Raw genomic sequence first — 12,136 nt, forward strand, 5'->3', positions numbered from 1 at the left:
TCCCGTCCTGAAATCCAGGACTCCACCTTTTCGTCCCAGCCGCCGTCTCTGCCGCCGCCACCACAGCCGCCGCTGCCAGCAGCAGCAGCAGCAGCAGAGCCCGTGAGGTCAGCGTCGGCGGCGCGTCGAATGAGATGTCTGTGCTGAGGGAAAGGGCCGGCCGGTGGGCGGGCGACTTGGGCAGGCGCAGTGTGGGGCCCTGCCTTGCGAAGGAAGAGGGGGAGGAGGGGAGGAGGAGGGTGGGGAATGGAGTTCGAGAGGGCGGCGGGGTGTCGCCCTTCTCCGGCTGCTCTCCGTCGGGAGGTGGGGGTGGGGTGGGGGTGAGGGAAATAAAAAACCTCCGTCCGTCGGCCTGTCTGTTTCCTCAGCGGCTTGTTGTCACGACCGGGGTTGTTTACGCACGTTCCGCACAACACTCACAACTACCAGCCAGGGCGGCTGTCCAGACCAGAGCCCGCCGCAACCACCACCCCTTCGGGTGGTGGTGTGGCGACACCCGGGGTGAGGGTCACTCCTCCTCCTCTTCCTCCCCCCAAGTCCATTTTCAGGGACTGCCGCTCCTGCCCCTCCCCCTCTTCATTTTTCTCCCCAAGTAAAACTTCCTGGCTGGCTGCGCCTCGGCGGCCCGCCGGAGGGAAGGCGAGGAAGCGAGCCGGCGAGGAGCCTCCGCGAGTACACCTCCGTGTTTGTGTGTGTGTGTGTGGGTGTGAGAGAGCGAGAGAGAATGGCGGACCTCTCCTTCTCCCCTGTCTCTTCAGCCAGCAGCTGGAGGAGCTGTCAAAACTTCCTCTCAGCTGCCCTCAGCCAGCCTTGGCCTCCGCCTTCTCCTCCTCCTCTCCTCCTCCCCCGGGGTGGGGGGAGGGCACAGGGCCAGCCAGCAACGTACGACGAAGCGAGAGCAGCCGCCTCAGCAGCCGGGCAGGCGAGGAGGAGTCGCTGCCTGGGGCCGCCGGGGCCTGAGAGGAGGAGGAGGAGAAGAAGGAGGAGGAGTGGGGGGTGGTGGTGTGGGGGTCGAACTTGGGAGCCGGGTTCTCCTCAGAGGCGCGCGCGCGCTACACTCTACACACACGAACACCCCCACCCAGAGTCGGTGGTGCGCGACCGCGTGTGTGTGTGTGTGTGTGTGTGTGTGGAGGGGGGTATCGGCGTGTCGTCCCCTCGCCTTCCTGCCGCCGCCGCCACCACCTCCTCCGCCCTCTCTCAGCCCCGAAAGGGTCTAATTGCGTGTGACTTGAGGCGGGTTCTGCTCTCTCCTCCTCCTCCCCATGCTGCTACCTGCGCGCTGGTCCGCGGCGGCTGAGGCCAGCAATGCGAGGCGGAGGTAGAAGAGAAGGAGGCGGCGGCGGCGGCGGCGGCGAAGGAGCAGCAGCAGCAGCAGAAGGGGGACAGAAGCAGCAGCAGCCAGCGGAGCAGGAGGAACGTCGGGATCACCAGCCGCCTCCTCACCCCCAGCTCCGTCCTTCCTCCTCCTCCTCCTCCTCCTCCATGTGTCTCTCTCGTCCTGCTGACTAGGATGTCAACGGAGGAGCAGAGCTTGACGCTGGTGGTGGAGCAGCAGCAGCAAGAGCCGCCGCCGCCACAACTCCCTGAGCCGGGAGCTCCCCCCACGGCAGCAGCCGCCACAGACAAAAGACCTAGGGGCCGGCCTCGCAAAGATGGCGCTTCCCCTTTCCAGAGAGTCAGAAAGAAGTAAGTTCAGTGCGTGTGTTGCGCCGGAGAGGAAAAGGCCGAAAGGGAGACAGGCTGACTCGGCAGGGGAAGGGCAGAAGCCAGCACGCTGTCAGCGCCCGCAGAGACTTCCTGTCCTCTCTTTTCTGACCCAGTTGCCGTGTCAGGAATGGCCACCTCTGGCCTTTTTCTCGTCTCCCCTTTGCACTTTGCCCTCCTTCCCTCTTGCTTCCCCCCTTCTTGCTCTCTCCTCTGCCTTTTGTTGATACTTTTTTCTCCCTTCCCTGCCCTAGTGCCATACGGAGAATGGCCCCATATCACCTCCCCCCCTTCTACTTCCTTTTCTCTTTTTTCCTTCCTTTTCCTCTTTGTCACCATCCTGCCCACTCCATTTCTTTTCCTTTTTTACTTTTAACTTCCTTTTTATATTCTTTTTTGTCCCAGGGATATCTTTAGAATGGCTCTTCCCTCATTTTTCTTTCTCCAGTGCTCCTTTTCTCCTCAATAGCCTCGCTTTTCTCCTTTGTTGTCCTCCTCTCTCTGTTTAATTTCGTTCTTCCTTTCTGCTCTTTCTCTAGCTTTTGAAGTGGTTGTTTTCTTTCCTTCTGCCCTCCCTTACTAGGCTTATTCTCTTGGTCTCTCCCCTCCCCCACCCCAAGAAGCTTTCAATATTGTTCTTCTGTGGTGTGTTTCATTTTTGGTTCCAAAAGTCTGATTTTGCTATAACAGGATTACTTTTGAAAACAGTTTTTCTCCCATCCTTTTAATGCATACAAACAGCACATTCACCAACCTTAGGAAGGTGATTGTGTAATGGGAAGCTCCTCCCTAGGAGCTGTCAAAAGCCACAGCCAGGGGTACGCACAACAACAGGAGAGTGGCTGGGGGTGGGGGAGAGAGATGGTGTTGTTTTGGCTTTGTCTCTTGATACTGCCATCTTTCTCTGTTGGCTGGCATCTTGACAGTTAATGTGAAGAAATGAAATGTGCATCTCATTATTCTAGTACTGAGTACTTCAGTATTAATGAAAGTAAGGAGCATCATGATGTTCATGATGCTGCATCTTACCATGATGCAGGTGGTCTGATTGCACCTTTAAGACAGAAAGCGACATTCACAAATTAACATGGTTTTGTGCGGAGGCTTGGCAGTACTTTTATACCAAAGACCTATATTCTGTGTTATATGGTCTCCGATAACATATCCGCCAATGAATATGCTATAATTCTGTTTGTCTTTCAAGTAAATGTTGCTCCTGTATTTAATAAAACTGTATTGACCAGGTTTTTATTAGCACCAGCTAACTTTGGAACATAACGTATTAGATTTTCACTTCAAAACAGATCTGCAAAAGTTGTTTCAGGTGCTTAATTTAAAAACTCCAAGGAAAATCCTATAATGTAGCTGGTGGACCCTGGGTCAGTAAGGTGCAGGTAAAGTTGGGGGTTTTGTTTTCCTTGTCCTCCTTGCTTTATATTTACATTTATATTATACCATGGCTCCTATATATGTGGCTGCTCATTAAAGTAAAAATTTAAGTTTTTAGCTAACATTAAATAATGTGACTTTTAAAAATCTGGAACAATCCAGATTAAGAAACCAAGAATAAAAGTTTGTTTCTATGTGGTGGCAATCGTATGCCTCCTCTCCACTCCAAATGATGAGCCATGTGTGCTCTCAGCTTCTGAGGATGCCACTATGAACCTGCTATTTGTACTTAGAATGCAACCCTGAATACAGTAACTAGAAAGTAAAACTTACTGAGCATAGTGGAACTTACTTCTGAGTAAACATGCATAGTATTACACAATTTCCCGTAAAAGTGATATGACAGATCTTGCCATTAGATAGATAGTTTTCAGAAGCAATACCACAGTAGTGTGAAGATAAAGGCATTTGACCAATTTCTAATCATTTTCTAAAAGTATATTTCAAGTTGAAATATTTGCCAGCAGGAAAATAAGGTGGTGATGTGAGAGAGATTTCTGTGTTCTTTTATGACTACAAAATGGTTTGCCTATACATGATGCATAGAAGAGAACCTGTGGTATGAGGGAACTCTGTGGGCACTAGGCAGGTCTGTATTGTTGGATTGGTTTACATTAAGAATGTGCATAACATAATTACTTAATACACTGAACTCCCTAATCACTTAAAATTTTACAACCATGTGTTAGTTTTAGACATTTACTTTTGTATATTTGTGGAAAGGGGCTCTGCCAATCCCTATGGGTAGCTGTGGGTGTGTTGAACCACTCTCTGGGATAAGTAATGACCTCTATGAGGGACAATAAACTGAAACTCAGTTCAAACAAGCTAGAGGTGGGTAGTTCATCTGACCAAGCTGATCATATTCAGCCTATCCTGGATGGGGTTGTGCTTCTTTCTGAAGATGTATTGCTTGGAGGTGCTTTGAATCAACATGTGTGATGCTAAATGCATTTTTGCTCTTTCTGTCTTCTGATTTTTAAAGTTAACATAACCGTGGGGAAGCCAAATTTGAATTGGGACTGTGGCACATGGAATAGAGGGTATTTAACCCTTGTGCCATGGTTCTTGTGAATTCTGATGGGGAATCTCCAAATTTCTGTAGGCCCTGAGAGGGAAGTTTCCATTGCTGTCAGAAAGAGCTTTCCTCACAGGACTAGCAGCTGAGAAGGGAGGTGAGATTTTCACCAGGACTGCAGTGCATAGGGGGCAGATTAAATGCCCCCTTCCTACATGCCACAGTCCTGATTCTGATCGGCCTCTTCTCCGCAAATGCTATGTTAACCTTAAAAACAAAGAAGCAGCAATTATGTGCTTAGCGGCAAATGTGTCTTGACCCTTCGATCTGGCCTTGGCTTTTTGAAGGTCCACATAGTCTTCATAGCATGCAACACCTTTCATCAGCTGAGATGAGTGCACTAGTTGCAGCCCTTCCTGGACAGAGACAGCCAAGCTATGATTATCCATGTTCCAGTAACATCTTATTTAGACTACTACTGCAATGTCTTATATGTGGGGCTACAATTCAAAGTTCTGGTTTTAACCCTTCACATCCTAAATAGTTTGGGATCCAATTTTTTAAAGGGTCAGCTACTGTCCCAGTATTAAAATCAGCCTTGGAGGCCCTTCTCTGAGTTCCTTCATCATCAGAGCTAAGATGGATGGTGATCAGAGATAGGGTGACACAGCTGAAAAGGCCCTATGTTTGGAATTCTTTCCTCAGGAAAGCTTGCCTAGTGCCATTCTATTTTTATTTTTGATGCCAGGTGAAGACCTTTTTATTTGCTCAGGCCATTAGATCTATTAAAATTCTGGTTTAAATACTGGAATATGATTCTACTGTTTTATCCTGTAATGTTATTCTTGTTTGTTTTTTGTTTTTTCATTGTATTTTAATTTTGTAAGCTGCTCTGTGAACCTACTGTTTGAAGAGCTGGGTAAGACATTTGCAAAATAAATAATTAAACAGTATATGAGGAGAATATTAAAAGTTAATCCTCTGCATTGCTCTTACTGGTTGTATATAATGAGCAGAGCTCTTTTACATATAGCATTGACAATTTTAAAAAGTGGGCATAAGTGCTTTAAAGGCTTCTTGTAACATGCTTGCTATTGTCTTCTGTAAATCACCTAGAGATCTCCTTGTTAGGTACATATGAAGCTGCCATATACTGAGTCAGACCATAGATCCATCAGTATTGTCTACACAGATTGGCAGTGGCTTCTCCAAGGTTGCAGGCAGGAGTATCCCCCAGCCCTATTTTGGATGCCAGGAAGGGAACTTGGAACCGTCTGCTCTTCCCAGATCCGCCCCATCCCCTAAGGGGAATATCTTACAGTGCTCACACATCAGCTCCCATTCATATGCAACCAGGGTAGACTATGGTTAGCTAAGGGGACAAGTCATGCTTGCTACCACCAGACCAGCTCTCCTCTCCATTGTGGAATAACATACAGTAAATAATAATACTGAGCCAAAACCAGGATCTCCCAGTAGCATTTTACATGAAGGTCTCACAAAAATATCAATTACTGCACATATCTATACAATGGGCAATGAAAACATTTTTTCATTTTGTTGATATTAGGTCTGCAAAGTACAGAGCTGGCCTAAGCCCTCCTGACACCTGTGGTAGTACAGTGAAGCACCATCCCTTGTGCAGTACCTTACCGCACTGAATGCCACTCCCTCTCCTCCTTTTCCCTAGAGGTACACACTGAATGCATGCCCCATCCCCTTCATTTATTTTACTTTCCTCAGCGATGTATTACTACAATCTCCTCCTTCCTGATTTTTATAAAGGCAGAGTAGAAAAGGAAGAATGTGGAGAGTAGAATGGTGAATTAGAGTTCTGATGTTCTAGGCCACCACTTTTCTCTCCTCCACACACTTCTGTTCTTTTTCTACCCCTCTGCCTCTTTAAAAACTTGCATCTTTTTTTTAAAAAAAAGAGCAGTGACTGGCACACCGCCAGGTCAGCTAAAGGAGGACTCTGGGGGTGGAGATTGGCGGGTGAAGATGGGGCAACCCCGCCAATCAATGACCTCCACCAATTTGCTGCTTGAGGTGGCCACCTCCCACACTCCTCATTGGCAGGCCAGCAAAGTATCATCCAGCAAAAGCTGAAAAATGAGTGTAGTCTGCTTCCACTTACTGATTGAGCTGTCATCTTTCTTCTGTGATGAGTTCATCATTAACTCTAGCAATGTAATTGTTTATGTTTGGTTTGGATTACTGGTTTGATTATATTGTCAGTGTATTAGGTATGGGAGCCTCAGTGTTGTCCTGATTCAATCAATGTATGCTGCCATTCCACTCGATACATGATCAATCTGTTTATTCCATTTAAAAAAAATATAATCCCTGTCATAGCTTGTAGATTTTGGGAAGCTTGTAGTGTACATGAATATTATATATATCAGTATATATAAACAAACTGATAAGCTGCTTAAATAAACTCCTGCTTATCCCTGGTCATCAAACTGTCTGAATCCCACTGTATAGTCTCAGACAAAACTGTGAGGTTTGAAATTTGACAGTTTTCAAGAGAAAGACGTTCTAAGGCTGGGGAGCAAGTATCAAGTGCCCCTCTTTGTGTGTCCTTGTCAATCATACTTGGCACATAGAAGATACTATAAAGAGATTTTGTTTATGGTGAATTTTAAGAATCATAAGGAAAGAGGCAGTTTCGAAGATCTGCAGGCTCCACTTATTTAGTTCATTATTGATCAAAAACAGCATCTTGAGTTGTGTCAGTAAGGCAATGTAAAGGTAAAACACATGCTGGAGTACTGGTATAATGCAGTGTTCCCTCTAACAGGAATTCCCAGATGTTGTTGACTACAACTCCCAGCATTCCCAGCTACAATGGCCTTTGGCTGGGGATTATAGGAGTTGTAGTCAACAATATCTGGGAATTCCTGTTAGAGGGAACACTGGTATAATGTTTGTATTTTTATGTATTTTATTCTATTTATATACCACCCATCCTAAAGTGGCTCAGGGCAGTTTACATTAAAATAAGAAAACACTTAATAAAACAATTAAAATTCAAAAAATGATTTAAACCAGATTAAAATTAAAACTAGACATCATTAAAAGTCAGGCTAAAAAGATGCGTTATTAAGACTCTCCTGAATGCCTCCAAGGAAAACAATCCTCTCATATCCACAGGGAGCGTGTTCCACAACCTAGGGGTGGCAACTGAGAAGCCTGATCTCAGGTCACCACCAGATGAACCAGTGGCACCCAAAGACGGATTCCTCCTGATTATTATTTATTTATAATTTACATTTATATCCCACTCTTACTCCAAGGAGCCCAGAGCAGTGTACTGCATACTTAAGTTTATCCTTACAACAACCCTGTGAAGTAGGTTAGGCTGAGAGAGAAGTGACTGGCCCAGTCACCCAGGGATTTGAACTCAGGTCTCCCTGGTCCTAGTCCAGCACTCTAACCACTACACCACGCTGGTTCCCGTACCTCCTCATTATCTTAATGAGCAGTGGGGATCTTGTAGAGAAAGGCACTCTCTCAGGTAACCTGGATCTAAGCCATTCAGGGCTTTAAAGGTAATAACCAGCACTTTGTACTTTGCCCGGAAACGTATCGGCAGCCAGTGCAGCTGTTTAAGAATAGGCATAATGTGGTATCTCCAGGATACCCCAGAGACCAATCTGGTTGCTGCATTTTGAGCTAACTGAAGTTTCCAAACTACATACAAAGGCAGCCCTAAATAGAGCACATAGCAGTAGTCCAACCTGGAGGTTACCAGCTGGTGTACCACTGTTTTCAGGTCATTCTCCTCAAGAACAGGCAGAGTAGCTGGTAAAAAGCGCTCCTGGCCACTGTGAACTTTAGGCACCAGGGTGAGATCCAGGTCCAAGAGCACTCCCAAGCTACGAACCTGTTCTTTCTGGGGGAGTGTAACCTCATCCAGAACAGGAAGATCTATCCCATCTTGCAGATTACGACCCCCAGAAATGAGCACCTCCATCAGCTTCAGTTTATTATCTATCATCCAGCCCATTACTGCCTGTGGGCAAGCATTTAAGGGGGTATCACCATTTCCTGATATTGATAAGGAGCAATAGATTTAGGTGTCGTCAGCGTATTTATAACACCCAGCACCAAATCCCCTGATGACCTCACCCAGCAGTTTCATGTTGATATTAAAAAGCATTGGTGACCAAATAGAGCTCTGAGGGACTCCATCTTGTAGTTCCTGTTCAGAAGAGCAACTGTCACCAAGTGTCACCATCTGAAATCTACCCGAAACATAGGAGCGGAGTCACCGTAAAACAGTGCCTCCTATCACAAGATCTTTCAGGTGATCAGAAGGATACCATAACTGAAAGCCACTGAGAGATCCAAAAGAATCAGCAGAATAACACTCCCTATGTTAATTCCCTGAAGAAGGTCATCTACAAGGCTGACCAAGACTTTCAACCCCATAGCCCACCCTAAAGCCAGTTTGAAATGGGTGTAGATTATCAGTTTCCTCCAAGATCACTTGGAGCTGGTCAGCCACCACCATTTAGCCCATTTGGGAGATGGGATGTATTGCTGTGCACTGGCTGTGGCCTTCTAGTACTTTTTGAAGGTAGCCTTTGTTAAATAATGCCACTATTTATAATATATATGGCATTGGAAGTATGCCAGTTGCTATACAAAAATGACATGGTACCTAATAGATTTTAAATCTAGTATTATATGACAGTAGTCCCATCTTGAATTTGAGGGTATGAATGACTGTTGACCAGTCTGAATCTGACAACAAGGCTTGCAGCCTTCTCCCCAGATTCAGCTGGTGGAAAGAGCTTTTGGTCACTGCTTCTACCTCCAGATGCAGTGGTCCGGGGCATCCCTAGGCGATGAACCTGTGTGATTGAGGAAGCTGAACCCAGTCAATAATTGGTGAACACATCTGCTCCAGGCCATAGGAACTGTCAGCGATCATTATGTCACATTTGACTGGATTCAACTGGCATAGCTTAGCCTGCGTTCAGTTGCCAACTACAGCCATATATTGTATACAATGGACATTATCCAATCACCATGAGATATGAAGAAGAGCAAGAGAGAGTGGTGTCATTAGCTTATTGGTGCCACTTGAGTTCAGAACTCTGTGTTTACCCAGATGTGGTTTAGACTCACAACCATCATGACCAGGATCCTAAGAACTATACATAGGCAACTTGTATGCTTGCAGTGGACTTTTGAGACCTGTATTTCAAAAATTGTTTTTTGTTTCCCCTGACAAGCCATTCCTAAAATGAGAAAGTTCTGGAGCAGCTTCCAGTGTGAGGAGCTGTGCTTAGCAAAAGGCGGAAAATGGGGTGGGTGGGTAAGTTTTGATGTATGCTTGCAGAATTGGCTCACTGGATCCTGAACCCAAAGCCAAATGGGAGAAATTAGCTCCTTGGCAGTATATGGCTATCAAGGGCTTCCATTAGGAGCTGCAGAGTGCTAAGTGGATTGAAATCCAATTTCTTTTGGATCCAGTTTAAAACATTGACTTTCAGCAAGTTATTGCCTAGGGTCTTCGGACGATGAATAATTTGGAAAAGGAAACCATCTTATTTAATCTCCCTACCCTACTAAAACCACTTTGAGCACTTCTGTTGAAAAGTGATATATAAATATTAATATTAATAGTAGTAGATGTCTTTCACTTTTTAGTCTCACCACAATAGTCTGTGGTGGGACTTTTTGTTTGTTTGTTTGTTTGTTTGTTTATTTAACTTGTATACCACCAAAACTTTCATCTCTGGGTGGTTAACAATGACATAAAAACAATTAAAACAAATATAAAAGGTTAAAACAGTTTAAAAATTTAAAACAGCAAATTAAAACCTACAAACTTAAAAAGCTGAAAAAGCTTGGGTGAAGAGATGGGTCTTCAGATGTTTTTAAAAAATAGTCAGAGATGAGGAGGATCATATCTCAGTAGGGAGCGCATTCCACAACCTCGGGGCAGCAATTGAGAAGGCCCGTCTCCGTGTGGCCACCAGACGAGCTGGCGGTAACTGGAGACGGACCTCCTCAGATGACCTCAATGGGCGGTGGGGCACATAACAAAGAAGACATTCTCTTAAATACCCAGGGCTTAAGCCGTTTAGGGCTTTAACTAGCACTTTGTATTCTGCCTGGAAACCTATTGGCAGCCAGTGTAGCTCCATCAACAAGGGAGTAATGTGGTCTCTCTGAGATGACCCAGAGACCAACCTGGCTGCCACATTCTGAACCAACTGAAGTTTCCGGACTACGTACAAAGGCAGCCCCACGTAGAGCGGATTACAGAAGTCAAGTCTGGAGGTTACTAACAGATGTACCACTGTTTTGAGGTCATGGATCTCGAGAAACGGACGCACCTGACGTATCAGCTGAAGCTGATAGAAAGCACCCCTGGCCACCACCTCAACCTGAGAAACCAGGGAGAGGTGTGGATCCAGAAGTACACCCAGACTGCAAACCTGTTCCTTTTGGGGAAGTGTGACCCCATCTAGAACAGGTAGGTCAAAATCATCTCTGGAGTTCTGACCCTGCACAATAAATAGCTGCATCTTATCTGGATTCAGCTTCAGTTTATTCTCCCTCATCCAGCCCATTACTGCTTCCAGGCAGGCATTTAGGGAGGATATGCCATCTCCTGAAGAAGTTGACATGGAGAAATAGATCTGAGTGTTATCAGCATACTGATAACACCCCATTCCAAATCCCCTGATGATCTCTCCCAGCTGTTTCATGTAGATGTTGAAAGCATTGGAGAGAGTACAGAGCCTTGAGGGACACCATACTTAAGCTCAGATTTTGAAGAGCAACACTCTCCAGTCAACACCATCTGGAATCTGTCTGAGAGGTAGGAGTGGAACCACTGTAAAACAGTGCCTCCCACCCCCAACACCCTCAGACATTCCAGAAGGATACTATAGTCGATAGAATCGAAAGCCGCCGAGGGGTCCAAAGGACCAACAGAGTCATACTTCCTCTGTCAATTCCCAACTGAAGATCATCCATCAGGCTGACCAAGGCAGTCTCCACCCCATAACCCCATTTTAAGAGTATTCATTTCTCTTCCTCTGTTGTTCCCAACATGCCTTCCAACTTGGGTATGGAATTGAGACTGTGGTTACCCAAATTATAATCTGGGGTTAAAATATATCCTACTGCTCTGTTTCTATATCTCTTCATGATCATGAGGCACAGGTGTTGCAATATGTTTGGGACATGTACGCAGGTTTCTCTTTAAACTCTCTACTCCTATATTGTATGTTTTGAACTAGAATTAGGAGGAAAAATATTTCTGATGTAAAATCTAAAAATGTGTATACATTTAGTTTTTTAAAAAGCCCTGGTCCTGGGATCATAATATGCTGATGAATGAAGGCTCCCCAAATGAAACCAACCAGCTAAAATTTTAATTGTTACATCCATGTGACAAAAATACATTTAAATGACATTTCTCTCACCATAGTTTAAATGTTACTATATCTAGATATGTCAAGAAAGATGATCCTTGCAAGTATGTTCTGAGTCTTTTTGGAAAGGCTTCAGCATTTGATATTAACATTAAACAGTAATATATAAGCAGTTGTGATTATTACTTGTTCAGAGCATCATGAAGACCAGATTTAAAAAAAAACAAATGTTTGATGCTTTCAAATAGATGGTTACATAGATTTTGCTGCAAAGTTCATAGCAGCAAACCATCTCAACATATTAAATTAGCAGGCGACAAGGCAAAAAACTGTTGCAAATGGATTATTGCTTATACTTGTCTCCTTTTTGGTGAGATTTTACTTAACGTAAAGCAGCACCAGGAGTCGAAATCGACTCAATGGCGCACTTTTCCTTTAAAGCAGATAGGAGTGTATATCCAAGAGTGTATGTATGTTTTCTAAACATAATCATGTCTAATATAAGCCAGTAAGATGTGTTGACCCATTCCCATTATATGGCCAGTCATAGTGATAATCT

General features: G+C 45.0%; 1 protein-coding gene across 7 annotated transcripts in view; it reads left to right on the forward strand.

Moving 5' to 3' along the window:
• The first annotated feature begins 386 nt into the window (after positions 1-386).
• The window catches only part of KMT2C (lysine methyltransferase 2C), a 302,840-nt gene continuing 291,090 nt past the window's right edge, over positions 387-12,136 (forward strand). For 4 of the 7 annotated variants that reach the window (XM_053260176.1, XM_053260175.1, XM_053260174.1 and 1 more), the window contains exon 1: positions 434-1,689. In XM_053260176.1, coding sequence (XP_053116151.1) covers positions 1,514-1,689 — 176 coding nt within the window. In that variant the 5' untranslated portion in view covers positions 434-1,513. Of the gene's footprint in view, positions 1,690-12,136 lie in introns of all 7 variants that reach the window. The other 3 variants (XM_053260173.1, XM_053260177.1, XM_053260171.1) reach the window with 2 other exon arrangements.

This window comes from Hemicordylus capensis, chromosome 6, assembly GCF_027244095.1.
Source record: "Hemicordylus capensis ecotype Gifberg chromosome 6, rHemCap1.1.pri, whole genome shotgun sequence".
NCBI lineage: Eukaryota > Metazoa > Chordata > Lepidosauria > Squamata > Cordylidae > Hemicordylus > Hemicordylus capensis.